We start from the raw sequence: 17,259 nt of genomic DNA, 5'->3' as shown, positions 1-17,259 counted from the left end.
TGATCGATCAACCTGCCCTGCAGTCAGACACTCTTGAGAAGAGTCGTATCATCCCCCGTCACCTCCAGCTGGCCGTCCGCAACGACGAGGAGCTCAACAAACTGCTGGGCGGAGTGACCATCGCTCAGGGCGGTGTGCTGCCCAACATCCAGGCTGTTCTGCTGCCCAAGAAGACCGAGAAAGCCGCTAAGAAATAAATCTGCTTCATTCGTTTAACGAAACCCACAAAGGCTCTTTTAAGAGCCAACCACTCTTTCCATGTAAAGGTTAATTTCCAATGTCTTGCACAAGCGCACATGCACGCACGCGCAACACCATGCGCGTGCACGACACGCACTTGCTGGTGCGCTTAACCCTCTAACACCCGCATTCATTTCTACTTGCAAAAAATATATTTCAACCTTACTACTACTTTGTAGGCTACTACTAGGACTAAGACTAAAAAAGATGTTAAAAAAAAAAAGTTTGATGAAAAATGTATAATAATGATATAATGATATAATAAATTAATAATTTACATTTGGGGGATATCTTTCACAATAATGAATAAAACATGTTCTAGACATTCTAATGATCACAAAAAAAACATATTACAATTATTTTACCTACTTTTATTAGGGTAAAGGTCAAAAGTCTTAGGTTAAAAAATGTTCAAAACATTTTTTATTTGTGTGAATTTCAGCCTCTGTGGGGGGTGTTTATATGCAAATATCATGACTAATGCCATTGAAATGGCATTGCAAGAACAGAAAAAAAAATAATAATTTAGTAATTAATTAAAATAAAATTGTTGCTAAAAAGCAACGCTGGGTCTTAGAGGGTTAAATGCATTGTGTATAGTACCAGCTGTGCTTAATCATAATTATGTGCTCGGTTTGGAAAAGTTTGATGTAGTTTGTTGTAGGTAATAGTTTCATTGAAAGCTTATTAGTTGGCAAGTGAGCATATTTGAAGAAATACAAATCTAACAAAAATACAATTATATGCAATATAGGCTAGGCCTGTATGGTCGAATATGACATGATATCAAGGCATTTAAGTAATGTAATAAGTTGCTATAACCCCGTATGATACAAGTGATACTTGTCCAGACCATAGACCACAGACACAGGACCATATGCATTGGGGGACAAAGTTCTTAACAATGTGTTGCGACTGTAGGCCACTGTTTACTATGAAAACCTGCATTTCCCGTCAGTCAGTCAGTAAGTGTGTCATGTCACGCCTCCATATATTGTCACGCCTCATGACATCATGCCTCATGACACGTCACACCACCATATATGGCCGTTTCCATATATGATATAAGATCACGACACTGACCTAATCAAACCCTGGATAGCCATACATGGAAAAGACTGGATCATCACCTATATCTCCATATATGGAGCTGAGCCGGCCAGCAACTCTACATCTGACCTCAAACCCTTAGGTCTCCATATATGGAGCTGACCTGTTCTGACATTCCATATGTTGATCCTTCCCCACCCGTCCTTCCTCTTCGATGTTTCCTTTTTGACTGATACCTGTCCATTCAAACTCTAGACCCAAAGTTATTAGTAGAGTTCTCAGGCCCAAAAATGAAGGCCCGGCCCTACCTGGGCCCTCATCAAACCCTGTACACTCAAGACACTGCCCCCGCTGCCACCCTTCGATCTCCATATATGGAGCTGACCTGTTCTGACATTACATATGTTGATCTGACCTCATCAAACCCTGTACACTCAAGACACGCTCCAATGCCAGTACAGAATTAATTCCATATGTTGATCTGACCCCCCCATGCCAAAGCACCAGCGCTCGCCCAGTAGTCTGCCATCACCCAGGCAGATGTGTGCACGTGACCTCACTTCTCGCCCTCAGGGCGTCTTACTGGTATAGTCGGATTGGCAAGATGGTCTACTGTTATTTATCTTTCTATTCCCACAACAATATAGTCTCCAGAAAAATATGGCATATTTTGGACATCATTAATCATGACTAATACATTTTTAAGAAATGTAATGTATTTTTTTTTAATGTAATCGTTTGACAGCCATAATACTACACACACACAATTGGTAATATTAAAGTGGAGACGTTTAGCAATGTTGCTCATTCCACGGACGTACAAGCTGTACCTCGTTGTAAAGTTGACTAATCAACGATTAAAATGATGTAAAACACAATACCAATTGGTATTATTAAAGTGGAGAAATAATGGACCAAAGTTAAGTTTCCGGTCCCTCACTTACCTCACAGAGCACAGCCCCCTCACGGAGCACGTCTCGTCTGCGAGACTGCAGCTGGGTGCTATTGTGTCGTCAACAGCAGCCAAAAGTAGTACATAAGGGACCCAATATACTAAGAGGTCCTATAATAATACTTTAAGAAAATGCATAGCGTATTTTGCTTTGATCCTGTGTCATAGTTGTTGCTGTTATGATGCACAGCTCTCATCTGTATTCATAAAAGTACTTTGTCATTAATGTATACGGAATCAAATAAAAAAAATATATATGCAGAGAATTTTTAGCTTTATGGCCCATGTCCCAGTTTGTGCCAGTTATTTAAGCACGCTCCACTACAACAGTTTGTTCAGACTAGTCAAAGGCTACTAAAAACTCTGATTGCAAAATCCAGGATTTATTTTTCAGGGCAAACCAGTAATATACTACCGTAGTTAAGTACAAATCTTCAAAAGGTCCTAGAAATTGTATAATGGAATCTGCTCTGTAGAGAAAGTGTGGGCGGCTCTTAAAAGAGCCTTTGGGTTGTTGGTAGATCAAGTCAGCGTTATTAACCTCCGAATCCGTACAGAGTGCGTCCCTGTCTCTTCAGAGCATAGACAACATCCATGGCGGTCACGGTCTTTCTCTTGGCGTGCTCGGTGTAGGTGACGGCGTCACGGATCACGTTCTCCAGGAACACTTTGAGGACACCGCGGGTCTCCTCGTAGATCAGACCGGAGATACGCTTCACTCCGCCACGGCGAGCTAAACGGCGGATTGCGGGCTTGGTGATTCCCTGGATGTTATCACGTAGCACCTTGCGATGACGCTTGGCGCCTCCTTTTCCAAGACCTTTTCCTCCCTTGCCTCTTCCAGACATCGTTGCTTTAGCAGTAGTTCAAGATGTGAATGATTTGAGAAGCAGAGCCTTGCCTTTTTATGTGTGTTCTGAGGACGTAAGGGAGGACAGGCACAGAGAGAGCTGCGTAGACGTTGCCAATGTGCACCCCCCACACCCACACACATACTCCTCCCCCTTGGTCACATCAACCATTTGTTTTTACAGTAATATTGCTATTCAACTCTATAATCATATAATTGCTGTTATGTTTTCCACTCCAATATTGCTTTCCCTGTTTTTATTGGTTTTATTCCTTGGCATTAATCTTCTTTTTAACTCCCTAATAAAGTAGATTTTTCATGTTGCTTCTTCTTGCCCCTCATGTGTAAAGTGTATTTGGGTGAGTACCCAAATACACTTTACACATGAGAATACAATTTACACATGAGGGGCAAGAAGAACCTGAGAAAAAGCGCTACATAAGTTTGAGATATTATTATTAAATATCAAATTTTATTATCATGCAAGAGACAATAAAGACAATCATTTATATGTAAACATTTGTAGAAACCATTGGAAAGCATAAATAATAACATTACATGACTTCATGGCTTATTTTCCTATGCTGTACTCTCGATAATTCTAAATACTACAGCATGCAGAGGAGAAGTCATAATAGAACCATCTAAATACTACAGCATGCAGAGGAGAAGTCATAACAGAACCATCTAAACACTACAACATGCAGAGGAGAAGTCATAACAGAACCATCTGAATACTACAACATGCAGAGGAGAAGTCATAACAGAACCATCTAAATACTACAGCATGCAGAGGAGAAGTCATAACAGAACCATCTAAACACTACAACATGCAGAGGAGAAGTCATAACAGAACCATCTGAATACTACATGCAGAGGAGAAGTCATAAAAGAACCATCTAAATACTACAGCATGCAGAGGAGAAGTCATAACAGAACCATCTAAATACTACAGCATGCAGAGGAGAAGTCATAACAGAACCATCTAAATACTACAACATGCAGAGGAGAAGTCATAACAGAACTATCTAAATACTACAACATGCAGAGGAGAGGAGGGACGCTAATTGGGGAACCCTAGTCCTTTATTTTATTTATTTGGAACTACCATATATCATTGTACACTATTCAAAATTGATTTGAACCAAACTGATTCATGGTTTATCAGTGTGAAGATAAATGGCAGATTAGAACTGGCCTTTTATTAATTGCGTGGTGTTTGACTTCTAACAAACAGGTATAAAGTGCCTGCTGCTCACATGAACACCATTATAGTGAGGATAGGATACTCTTATAAAACAATGTGGTTGGCTCTTAAAAGAGCCTTTTGTGGGTATAAATATGGAGCAGACAGTTTACTTCTTTTTGGGCGCTGCCTTCTTTGCTGCCTTGGGTTTGGCAACCTTCTTGGCTGGAGCTTTCTTGGCTGCTGCGGGCTTCTTAGCCACTTTCTTTGGGCTCTTGGTGGCCTTCTTCGGGCTTTTAGCTACTACTTTTTTTGCGGCAGGCTTCTTGGCTTTCTTGGGTGATTTCTTGGCGGCTACGGGCTTCTTTGCTACCGCCTTCTTGGGCGATTTCTTAGCCGCTGCGGGTTTCTTGGCTGCAACGGGCTTCTTTGCTTCGACTGCTTTCTTAGCTGCAGGCTTCTTTACCTTCACCGCTTCTGCCTTGTTAATCTTGAAGGAGCCAGACGCGCCGGTGCCTTTGAGCTGGACCAGGGTGCCTTTGGTGACCAGGCTCTTGACCGCGGTCTTTACGCGGACCTTGTTCTTCTCCACATCGTAGCCACCGGCAGCCAAAGCCTTCTTGACCGCAGCGAGAGAGACACCGCTCCGCTCCTTGGAGGCGGACACGGCCTCGACGACCAGCTCAGCGACGCTGGGGCCGGTCTTCTTGGGTCGGGGAGCTGCTGCTGCCTTCTTCTTGGCTGCCTTGGCCGGAGCTGGTGCTGGTGCTGGAGCGACTTCTGCCATTATTCTCTCGGATAGTAGATTGCTGTTCCTTCTCGAAAGTAAACTCCCACAGTGTGATGCTGAACGCTCTGAAGGGGCTGGACTTAAACGCCACATGAGAACCATCTAGACTCAACATACACAGCAGCTCTTCTGTAGTATCTTAATGTGACACTTTTGTGTTTTCTCCTCAATTAAAACATCATATAACTATCTACTGGGTATATTATTTAATGCAACAAAGAGCTGATCAGTTAACACACATGCTCCTTTTTTACATTAATACATCTGATATGAAAACAGCACTCTAGTGTTTAAGTTATATGATAAAAAACACCACCCTTCCACAGTCCGACACAAGTGTTTCCTATCATTTGTATTCTAAAACAATTTAAACTATGATAAATTGACAATGATACTCAAACTCCTCTTAGCAGACATTCATGGCGACGCAATAACATAAACTATACTTTTGTTTTGTCTTCCGTTTTTCTATAAAAAGAAGGTTTTCTGACACAAGTAAACACACTCCAGTTGACAACAGCATGGTGGAGTTGATACCACATTCCAATGCCAGAGGTTGTAATACTTTTGTGGTCAAAAACGTATTGCTATCAAAATACAAAAAATATGTTTTCATCTTCAATCAACTGCAGGTACATTATGTCTTTGGTTATGGCAAACATAAGCTACACTGATACACTACTTCCATGCTTGATGATGTGAGCAGACAAATCTGACTTTGGAACATGATGTTGCATGTTGGCATGCATTATTTTACTTAAACTGGTGTGTACAGTAGACTATACCTTTGTATTAATACAAAAGTATTTGTTGTAGTGTCGTGACATTATGGACAACATGGAGACTATAATGTATTTTATGGACACTACTTCATATGTATTCTTTTCAGAGCCACCCACACTTTCTTTCAATATTTATTCAGCTAAGTGTCATGATCAATGAGGCCATTAATTAAGTACTTATAAGTAATCCGTTCTCAACAGTGATATCAAAGTACATTATAGTAGTAATGGATGGATTCATGACAGAGGTGGCAGTGCATATTTAGGTGAGGTGACTCTGAGACAAGCTTGGTTAAGGCCTATTCATAGTCTAGAATTTGGGTGGTGAGGTGACCATGCCCCATGCCAGACTGTGAAGAGTTGGAGACCATTATGACACTTGCTCATAGAAGACTGCAATAGGTCAAAAGCAATCTGGAGCAAGATGCACGATATAGGCGTGAGGGTGCCATGTCACAGGGACATTTTGTACGGTATTTTTTAAACAAATTTGAGTAACTTAAAAGGAGAAAAACAATGGACCTGAAGAGACTGCACACGCACTTAAACTGGCACACTTTGGCACTGTAGGGTTAGTAGTAGTAGTAATTTTAGCACAGCCCAGACAAATGTACTTTGTAACATTTATGTAAATATATTTTTTGCCCTTATTCTGCCACAGTGAGTAGTATTCTGATGTGAGGACTCCCGGTTGCGGTATGTCTACATGTTTTATACTTTTAAATGTTTATACTGAGTGTGCGGTTCTGTGGGTGTTGTTGCATGCCAGCGGATAGACACACATGGCACCAAAGCATGGTGCTAATTGTTGGCGAGTGGCGAGACCTTCAGAACAGCACATGCAGGTGCAGGCATTTGGGCGTTGGGGGGTGCTGCGGATAGTACACATGGCACCCAAGCATGGTGCTGTTTGCTCGCGCTCTCTGGCGCCTAAAAGCCTATTCATAGTCTGGATTTTTGGTGGTGAGGTGACCACCGCTCCGGTGGTGAGGTGACCACCGGAGCTGAAATAACGCTGAGCGGCGGTGAGTAAAAACAGAGAGAAGGGCTGGAGCGGTGGCGGTGGTTTGCTCTTCACCGCGGCTCGTGACGTCATGTTGTAGTTCGGTGGTCACGTAACCACCGAAGATCCAGACTATGAATAGGCCTTTATGGTTATGGAGCCTCACACAGCTGGACTCAAGTAAACATTAAGAAATGAATGCAGTGATGTGCAGATCAAACTGTTTTCATTCTCCAGTATTGCATGTGTCAGTTCAACATAAAAGGAGTAAATCTAAGGTTGTGATTCTCTGGGTCAGGATGTATCCCCCCCCCCCCCCCCCCCTAGCGATGCTGATTAATAGCAGAATAGCAGATCTACAAGATCACACAGAGTCACAGACTTGCAGTATTGTTATTATTTGCGGGGCACAAGCCCCATCTATGTCGAGCCTTTAGTCAAGTCAAGTCAAGTCACCTTTATTTATATAGCACATTTAAAAACAACAGAAGTTGACCCAAAGTGCTTTCCATATAAAAATTACATCATAAAATACATTAAAATAAACGTTTAGCAATACTTCATATAAGAAAAATACAATATTAGAACATTTAAAGAGCATGAAACAACAAAAAAGCCTACTGATTACAAAAAGGTTTAAAACATTTACAGGACTAGGAGCTGAAGGCAATTAGTGTGCACGTAAACAGTGTGTCCTAAACACAAACATTTAATGCCATTGACAATGAATGGCCAGTTCTGAGTGTTTGTGTTAACACAAACATTGAAGACGAGGACATACATTGTGATTGGCCAGAATGAGATGATGTATGATGACGTATAAGAGCGCCCCTCAATTCACACGGGTGTGATTTGTTTGCATATTCAGTATTCTAATGTCATTTCACAAATATGTTTCCTTTGCTTGGTGTTCTGTGTAAAGCACATTGAATTGCCTTGTGGAAATAAAATTGGCATTGCCTTTCATAGTAAACCAAAAAAGTGATTACTTACAAATGAATGCTAAACTAATGATAATAATTTCATGTGAATGGGTGTCTGAGATAATAGTAAGGAGCACACACAGGTAGCAGTTTTAATGACTTATTATAGCCTTCACACAATGTAACTCAAATGATACAGTATTTGTATTGTTTTTTTGTGCAATGGCATTGATGAATAAACACTTTAATGTGCACATGAGAGTTAGTCAAATTTTCTCAGCACACATTACCAAATTAATAATTGTCATTTTTGGCTCATTGTTCAGTTAGTTAAAAGTGCATAACTAGTCAATACCAAAGGATAATAGCTCTTTAAATAACACATGTGGTGGCTCTTAAAAGAGCCGTTTTGGGGTTGTGACAGTGACGGATTTGTTTAAGCACGTTCTCCGCGGATACGACGGGCCAGCTGGATGTCTTTGGGCATGATGGTCACCCTCTTGGCGTGGATGGCGCACAAGTTGGTGTCTTCAAACAGACCGACCAGATAAGCCTCTGCGGACTCCTGCAGAGCCATGACGGCGGAGCTCTGGAAGCGCAGGTCGGTCTTGAAGTCCTGGGCGATCTCCCTCACCAGGCGCTGGAAGGGCAGCTTGCGGATCAGCAGCTCGGTGGATTTCTGGTAACGACGGATCTCCCTCAGAGCCACTGTACCGGGACGGTAACGGTGAGGCTTTTTCACTCCGCCGGTGGCCGGCGCGCTCTTACGAGCTGCCTTGGTGGCGAGCTGCTTCCTGGGCGCTTTGCCCCCGGTGGACTTACGAGCTGTCTGCTTAGTTCTGGCCATTGTCTGTTGTATAGAGGTCTAGAATAGAATGACTAAGCAGAGCAAACTGCTGATTTTATTAGCGCCACGGAGACGCCGTCGTCCTATGATTGGTCAGTGTTCTGAAACCTCCTTGTTTGGGGAGGTACCATGCATCACTGGCACCGATTGGTCAATCTGACTGGGACTGCTGTAATATAGCTAATAAATACTATGGAATACCAGGGGCCTATTTCACGAATCTTGGATTAACTAATCGAAGGGCATTTGTTCTAGTTTGCATCTCCATGGACACCTTTCCTTTTGTCACTAAACACAAGGATGTATGTGTGTAAAATACTAATGCAAAATATTAATGTGGTCAATCTTACATGTAGGCCTATGTGCTTTTGGCACAGAAGTGATGATTGTGGACTAGAGCTAAAACGTGTCTTGCACTTGAATATTATATGCAGGCACTGAAATCCATGCTGTGACACTAAATGTATTATGTCAACTGGGGTTTCTTAATCTTATTTACATGTGGTCTGTTTGTATGGTTCTTAACATTTCTCTCTCTGTAAAGCAGTTGTACTGACATGTAACTTGAGCAAACTGCTGCATTTTATTAGCCTGGTTTGACAATCAGGCTAGCATTTTATCTCACTAGCTCTGAGAGGCAGCAGTGCAGCACACACACTTTCAGTGTTGTTGAAGATGTGTGGTCAGGAACCTCCCTATTTGGGAGGAGTCAGAGTTTACACTGGGAGGAACCGATCACTCCACTAGCAGTGATTGGTGGGAAACTCATACACACTCAGCCCGCGCTCTCATCCGTCTCTATGATTGGTGGGGCGCACAACCCCACACTATACTTTACTAAGCTGAATATATAAAAGGTCTCGCACGCCTCTACCCCAGCACATTTCTTCGAGTGCTTATTATTCTACAAAACCAAAATGAGTGGTCGAGGCAAAACCGGAGGAAAGGTGAGGCAGAAGGCCAAGACCCGCTCATCCCGTGCCGGGCTCCAGTTCCCCGTAGGTCGTGTCCACAGGCTGCTGCGTAAAGGCAACTATGCCCAGAGAGTCGGTGCCGGCGCCCCGGTCTATCTGGCGGCTGTCCTCGAGTATCTGACCGCTGAGATCCTGGAGTTGGCTGGAAACGCTGCCCGTGACAACAAGAAGAGTCGTATCATCCCCCGTCACCTCCAGCTGGCCGTCCGCAACGACGAGGAGCTCAACAAACTGCTGGGCGGAGTGACCATCGCTCAGGGCGGTGTGCTGCCCAACATCCAGGCTGTTCTGCTGCCCAAGAAGACTGAGAAAGCTGCCAAGAAATAAACCTTCATTTCGACTGACCAAACCCCACAAAGGCTCTTTTAAGAGCCACCCACTGTTTCTATATGAGGGTCATTTCTGATATCGTCCACATTATATAAATGTATCAATTATGCTATTTAACTTCCTTGTTAATTCCTCTAGTATTATTTAAATAAGTAGTAGTAAAATGAACCTTGTCTCTAAACATTGAGGTTATGAAGAGATTACAATTATACATTTATTATTTAAAGATCATGTGTGCCATGCATGCAGCTGTTTTGACACACATTGGCCTATGACAGACCTTTTAATGAAGTCTTATTTTTACAAGCTTCTTTAAAGTTGTTCATACACAAATGCCACTTACAGCAATCATTACCTGGTACTTAATATATATAATATAATTAAAACAAGCCTTGTATTATCATTCAGCGTCAGACGTCTGACCTGGTTTAGCTGACAGGCTGTGAAAAGGCCATTTGCTTATAGTGTTGAGATATGATCTTCAGTGAAGTCAAGATATGAAGAAATTAGACGAATTATATATTTTTTTAGATCATGTGCCATGCTTGCAGCTGTTGTATTGTGTATATTTTATATATTTTTTAACTTGTGGATCATATGTTCATTTTACATGATTGCTAGTGTAGTAGAGTAAATTAAATTAATTTCAACAGGCTTATGAATTAATCTGCAGTACTATTAAAAACTTTACATGCCCAGTATTAGCAGTTATTCAGAAGAGTGTCAGAAGACTGACCTGGACCAACTGGTTTAGCCTACAGGCTGTGAAAAGGCCATTTGCTTATAGTATTTGAATGAACTCTTTCAAGGAAAAGATGAGTGGTCCTTAAAAGGACCGTTGTGTTTAGAGCAGACAGAACAGTTTACTTGGAGCTGGTGTACTTGGTCACAGCTTTGGTGCCTTCAGACACTGCGTGCTTGGCCAGCTCACCGGGGAGCAGCAGGCGGACGGCGGTCTGAATCTCCCTGGATGAGATGGTGCGGCGCTTGTTATAGTTAGCCAGTTTGGAGGCTTCACCGGCGATGCGCTCAAAGATGTCGTTGACGAAGGAGTTCATGATGCCCATGGCCTTGGAAGAGACACCGGTATCGGGGTGGACCTGCTTCAAGACCTTGTATATGTAGATGGCGTAGCTTTCCTTCCTGCCCTTTCTGCGCTTCTTGCCGCCCTTCGTGGCGGTCTTGGTGACGGCGCCCTTCTTGGAGCCCTTCTTGGGCGCTGGCTTTGCTACTTCAGGCATCGTGCTTGTATTCAGTAGAATAGTTCAGTTGCAGTGAAGAATGTGTAAGAAGACGCTCTCGTACCACTATTTATACAAAGCCAATGCAAATGAAGCGTGGGACTCCTAGCATATGATTGGCTGATCCTGCCACAAAGAGACTTTGTTTTCTGTATTATGTTTTCCGCTCGTGTGCTCTATTGTCCCTGTATCATTGTGAGGGGCTAAATATACTAGCCTCTTTATACATTATTAATATGTATTGTAAATGTATAATTTAAAGCCCCTTTTTATCATAATGTGTTTTGTTTTGATTTTGCATTGACCCTCCTTTTTGACTGCTGTTGCTGCTATGACACCCACATTTCCCCATTATAAAGGTATATCTGCATATTCATTTGCCACAACTTAAAGGTCCGCTGACATGCCCCGAAATTAATATGGGTGGTACAGCACATCACGTGGTCTGACTGAAAACAGTTTGAAACAGTTTGAAACGGGGCTACGGCGCTAGCAACAAGTGGCTATAGGTCAGGCTAGCGTTTTTGACGGTACATTTAGCGTCATATTGGCTATAAATGTAATTGAAAAAAAATATTTTTTCGCCAGAAATGCTTAGTTTGAATGCAATTGAGGTTGGCGTGGGGTTTTTTAGGGGAACTGCAGCACAAGCGCACATTTTGGACTGGAGTCCCATGTTCCCCCGGTCGCCAACACCCCTGTCTGCCCGCTCTGAGACCTCTCAGCCCCGCAGCGCGACAGTCGCGACTACGGACGGTCTGCTGTTGTCTGGCCGCTGTGAGAGCAGCGCGACTACTGTTCTTTTCCCCTCTCAGCCGCAGGCTGACATGTACACCCTCGCTCTCACTCTGTAATACCGTAGTTAGTTACCACAACATTGTTCAAGTGAACTATAGTGTGTTTATGTTTGTATTCATTGTAATAATAAATATCGCTATGCCGAGGCATAGTCTTGCGGACGAGATCATGAGCCTCTACGGGGGACTGGGCATGTGTGTACACACACAGCATAGCAACTTATGCTACTATTTTGGTGTCACATTTAGCTTGAATACTGGGTGAAAGTCTCATTCAAAAAATTAATTTTTCGCAACATTGTTCAGGTGAACTGTGTGTTTATGCTTGTTCATTGTAATAATCAATATCGCTATGATTATTTTATTTATCGCCGCGTCGCTCCGCATGACAACATACAGTCTAGCCCGTCTCAGATGCAGGCTGCACACACACGGACGGACGTATAGTCTCTGGTCAGGTCCCCGCATTGAACTGGGCATGTGTGTACGCACACACACACACACACACACACACACACACACGCAATGGCACGGAATCTGCCTCGGGCGTCTGTAGCTCTCTTCCCCGCTGTCATGCACTATAGCCGTGTGTGTGTGTGCGTACACACATGCCCAGTCCGTGTGTGTGCAGCCTGCATCTGAGACGGGCTAGACTGTATGTTGTCATGCGGAGCGACGCGGCGATAAATAAAATAATCATAGCGATATTGATTATTACAATGAACAAGCATAAACACACAGTTCACCTGAACAATGTTGCGAAAAATTAATTTTTTGAATGAGACTTTCACCCAGTATTCAAGCTAAATGTGACACCAAAATAGTAGCATAAGTTGCTATGCTACCACGGCCACCAAGCCCGGCGAGCCCGCATAGAAGTCGTTGGGGAAAGCTTTCGCCACTCTGACGTCAGAATCATGATAGCATTGTTTGATAGCAGTTATTAGCTCCCGAGGGGCGTGTCAGTCTTCCTTTAAGCTAACTTTACCTAACTATACAGGGAAACACTGTATTCTGAATATTGCAACGTAAGATAATGATAAAACCTGACAGAAACCGGCCTGCTGAAACCAGGAACCGGATTAACTATAGCCTACTACATTAATTAACATGTTCTTTATTGGCACCAAATTTCATTCATTCAGAGAGAGTACAAGCTTTACCAGAAGTATTTTATTAAATTCATCACATAAATCAAAGCTTGGAAATCCATATAAAAATATACTGCTTGTCATCGTATAAAAACATCACATCAAATACATACATCATAATACATCATCAATACATAATACATACATCAAATACATTTAGCTCACAGCCACTTATAGGCGCCAGGGAGCGCGAGCGCCACAGTACCATCCTTTGGTGCGATGTGTACTATCCGCGACACCCCCTAAAGCCCAAATGCCTGCGTCTGTATGTGCTGCTCCGAGGGTCTCGCCACTCGCCAACAAATAGCACCATGCTTTGGTGCCATGTGCAGGGACAAATTAGCCATAGGGCCAGTTGGGCCGCGGCCCAGGGGCCCTTGGCTCCCAGGGGCCCTTCGCGGGAAACTGGACCGCGTCGCGCAGTACTGGGTTTGAGGCACTGACAAGGGCCCCTGGAGCCCGGCCTCTAACACCCCCCAGAATGGGGGGGTGGGCCCTTTGAGGACCAATTTCAAATGTGTGTGGGCCCCTCCTCTGCTCTGTATTCTCCCTCGGTCTGAGCCTGAAACGCAGCGCAGGCTCCTGGGGGCTGGGGCCCTACAGGCTGGGCGTCAAAGTGGGCCCTTTGCGGACCACTGCTCCACCGTACTGTGAAGCAGTGGTCCTCAAGGGGCCCACTTTGAGAGGTCCCATTGAGGAGGGGCCACAGGGGAGCCTGAAACGCAGCGCAGGATCCTGGGGGCTGGGGCCCTACAGGCTGGGCGTCAAAGTGGGCCCTTTGCAGACCACTGCTCCACCATACTGTGAAGCTGTGGTCCAAAGTGGGGCCCACTTTGGAGGTCCCATTGAAGAGGGGCCACAGGCCGCCGGGGGCCTTGAAGGCTGTAAGTTAATGGGAGTCACTCCCACCCCGTCCCTGACCACCAGGAGTTATAGGTATATCCTGAAGCTATAAAGACTAGAAATATAATGGATTATTATGTTGATTACTTGTTTCAGGCAGATTTGCAAATATGAATATGTTGTTGCCTCAAAATGCTCAAATATATTATGTAATAATTAAATATTGTGATTTTTTTTGTGCAGCACCAAAAACTTTATAGGCTATCATCACTTATTACTTTAAATAAATGTTGTCATAATTGTTGAGAAAATTACATATTTTGTATTTGTATTTTGTTACCCTTATTGGCCTTGGACCTTAGTGAAATGAATAAAATTATCAACAGAGAAATTTCGTCAAAATTCTGCTAAATATGACATAAATTAAACGCCATTGACATTGAAGGGAAAATGTATGTCATATGTAAACGAGCAAATCAGCTAATCAATCACAGGCAACAGGCATTCTGATTGGCCAGTATGAGATGATATCTGATGTATGATGACAAGAGCGCCCCTCACTTAACATGGGTGTGATTTTTCTTTAATGAAGTGATATGAGGTAGGGGTGGAAATAATATGTCAAAATATTATATCACTATCTTTTCAGCAATTATCACAAAATAGTGATATTCATCATATTGTTATGTTTGTTTTCATATAATATATATAATCAATTTGTTTTATGCTAATACTTTGTAGATAGATCGATAGTAGCTCTGTTCCATTCCATAGCCTACCTCTAATACGTACAACACATTAGAGCTATGGACCAGAGCTAGATAGATAATATGTTGCTCATGGATGGATAGACAGGCTATCCGTTTTTATCCTGCTATCATGTTAGTGTGACATTCAGACAGTGCAGAGGCTGCTCGATGGTGAATTAGTATTGTAACATTCTCCTTGGCTTTGACTGACTGACTGATATTAATACGGTAATCCAGCCAGTTCGGTCATTCGCATTATCATTTACGCTGGGCACACGCTTTTGTAAGCAAACGCTAAACAAGGGTTGTTTTTGATAAACATCAATCCGTCCACTCCATGTGTGTGCGCGCGCGTGCGTGCACGGCTGCACGCTGTTTCACCCGCGTTTGGTTAAAAGTAAGATACGTTTAAACTTTGAACATTACAAACAAACTTTGCAAGCAATTCCTTCTGAATCTGTGCTATCATGCTAATGCTATGCTGCATGCCTTATCGCGCACCGGCGCACGGTCGCGCACTGTATTTTGTGTTCTCATCTGTGCGCTGTGCAAATTGCTAATAAAAACCTGATAAATGTTGCGCAGGGGGGCCCTCAAAAATGATCGGCCCAGGGGCCCTTGAGAGGCTAATCCGTCCCTGGCCATGTGTGACTATCAGCTGGCATGCAACAAAACCCCCGGAGCCACCCACACTCAATACCAACAATTAAAGGTATAACATGTCCAAGAGGGAGTCCTCACATCAGGATAAGGCAGAATAAGGGCAGAAAAGATATATATATATACGTTACAAAGATTATATTTGTCTGGACTGTTCCAGACATGCTACAGTGCCAAGGTGGGCCAGTTTAGGTGTGTGTGCAATCTCTTCAGATCCATTGTTTTTTTCTCCTTTTAAGTTCCGTTTTAATATGTTTAAACACAGTGTTTGCATCAATTACTAGGTGGTCTATTGACATTTTACACCGAGTTATCCAGATCCTAAAAATTGTCACACAAATACAAACCCAAAATATATCATAATCTTCTTTTCTGCAGTTAAAATTACCGTACAAAATGTCTCTGTGGCATGGCACCTTCACACCTAAATCGTGCATCTTGCTCCAGATTGCTTTTGATCTCTTGCAGTCTACGAGTAAGTGCCATATGGTCTCTAGTTCTGCAGTCTGGCATGGGGCATTCCGTCGTGGTTACAAAGCAGCTCCATTTAACCACTGCTCTAGTTGGAAGTGGGCAGTTAACCACATAACGTCCTGCATCTTCCCAGTGACGAGGCCACTGTTAAAATTATTTACTAGGTTTTTACTTTCTTCAAAGGTGCAGTGTTTAAAAAGTACCATACCTCCATATATCTTATTACTTATATTATTTTATTTGATTGGGTTCCCCAGTTAATATTTAAATTGCTATGTTTTGTGGTAAAGTCCCCATATGCCAGTTTATAGTATGGCAGTGACAGTCTGCCCCTGCCCCTCTGTTTTCTCCATGTTTTGTGGTCTCCTACCCAAGCTGCTCCACACAGAATGCCCCTAGCCACATTTTTACAGAATGCAATCATTATTTTGCTGCCGACGTCCATTGCGCCAAGGCCTCCCTCTTTGACACTTTTAAACATAAAAATCCTTTTGGCAACCTCCCGGTTGTTTCCCCAAATCAAGCGTACACACATCCTATTAATTCTTGTTATGCATTTCTCAGGTGGCGGAAAAATGGTGGCCAGGAACAATAACTTTGACAAAATAAATGTTTTTACAATCTCTATTCTCGATTTATAAGTTGTGTCCCTAACTTTCCATTTTTCAACTTCGGCATGTATTTCCATTTCTTTTCTGTCCCAATTATTTTTTGCACAGTCCCTATTAGCAAAGAAAATGCCAAGTATTTTCATTTCCTCTTTCACCTCCATGAGCAGGGCCGGCCTCCGATCCTCCTCTCCTATCCAAATACATTCCGTTTTGGTCTCATTTAGCTTGGCCCCCGCGACCTGCTCATAGAGGTGGAAGTGTTCTCTGACATAATCCAGTTCTCTCTGCGATTTTATAAAGGCAGTTACATCGTCCGCGTATGCGGACACCTTGGCTACCGTTCTATTAATCCGAACTCCTTGTATTCGGTTATCATTTTTTATTTTATTTAGTAATGGGCTGATGGCCAGAACGTAGAGCGCTGCGCTCAGCGGACAGCCCTGTTTCACCCCTTTCTTTATGTCAATGTAATTAGACGTCCTTCCATTTACTTTTACCGCCACCTGAGATTTTGCATACAACATTTTAACCATTTTTATAAATACCTGTGGAAACCCATATTTATCTAAAACACCCCATAAATATTCTCTATTTACAAAATCAAAAGCTCTCTTTTGGTCAAAGCCAACAATAAAAAAGCCAGGCTCATGACGTGAGTTTATCATCTCTCTGATCCTATTTAAATTGTCCCACATCATACGTCCTTTAATGGCGCATGTCTGTTCTTTTTCAATTATTTCGTTTAATACTGTATTTAGTCTTATCATTATGATTTTGGCGAGTATCTTATATTCTATATTAGTTAG

General features: G+C 42.8%; 5 protein-coding genes across 5 annotated transcripts; 1 reads left to right on the top strand and 4 right to left on the bottom strand.

Moving 5' to 3' along the window:
• Positions 1–2,693: 2,693 nt before the first annotated feature.
• On the bottom strand, positions 2,694–3,100 carry LOC308311265 (histone H4). The gene has a single exon (XM_080757912.1). The coding sequence runs from the start codon at positions 3,088–3,090 to the stop codon at positions 2,779–2,781; it is 312 nt and encodes a 103-aa protein (XP_080614038.1). The 5' UTR covers positions 3,091–3,100; the 3' UTR covers positions 2,694–2,778.
• A 1,333-nt stretch (positions 3,101–4,433) lies between these two features.
• Positions 4,434–5,065, bottom strand: LOC308311258 (histone H1-like; the record flags this gene model as incomplete). Its single annotated transcript, XM_080757905.1, has 1 exon — positions 4,434–5,065. One exon carries the CDS (start codon positions 5,063–5,065, stop codon positions 4,448–4,450), a length of 618 nt encoding a protein of 205 aa, XP_080614031.1. The 3' UTR covers positions 4,434–4,447.
• A 3,147-nt stretch (positions 5,066–8,212) lies between these two features.
• LOC308311260 (histone H3.2) lies at positions 8,213–8,623 on the bottom strand (the record flags this gene model as incomplete). Its single annotated transcript, XM_080757907.1, has 1 exon — positions 8,213–8,623. The coding sequence occupies one exon, from the start codon at positions 8,621–8,623 to the stop codon at positions 8,213–8,215; it is 411 nt and encodes a 136-aa protein (XP_080614033.1).
• Positions 8,624–9,540: 917 nt separating this feature from the next.
• Positions 9,541–9,924, top strand: LOC308311262 (histone H2A-like; the record flags this gene model as incomplete). The annotated part of the gene is made up of 1 exon (XM_080757909.1): positions 9,541–9,924. The coding sequence occupies one exon, from the start codon at positions 9,541–9,543 to the stop codon at positions 9,922–9,924; it is 384 nt and encodes a 127-aa protein (XP_080614035.1).
• An 866-nt stretch (positions 9,925–10,790) lies between these two features.
• Positions 10,791–11,168, bottom strand: LOC308311264 (histone H2B 1/2-like; the record flags this gene model as incomplete). Its single annotated transcript, XM_080757911.1, has 1 exon — positions 10,791–11,168. One exon carries the CDS (start codon positions 11,166–11,168, stop codon positions 10,791–10,793), a length of 378 nt encoding a protein of 125 aa, XP_080614037.1.
• Between the last annotated feature and the right edge of the window lie 6,091 nt (positions 11,169–17,259).

The sequence above is a fragment of the Protomyctophum bolini genome (genome assembly GCF_963924005.1).
Source record: "Protomyctophum bolini genome assembly, chromosome: 23".
NCBI classification, from domain to species: Eukaryota; Metazoa; Chordata; class Actinopteri; order Myctophiformes; family Myctophidae; genus Protomyctophum; species Protomyctophum bolini.
The sequence above is the reverse complement of the archived record's forward strand: the minus strand, read 5'-3'. Positions and strand labels throughout refer to the sequence as shown.

Bases quoted from the DNA above. Each gene is read 5' to 3' on its own strand.
- LOC308311265 (XM_080757912.1), bottom strand. From the start codon at position 3,090: ATGTCTGGAAGAGGCAAGGGAGGAAAAGGTCTTGGAAAAGGAGGCGCC.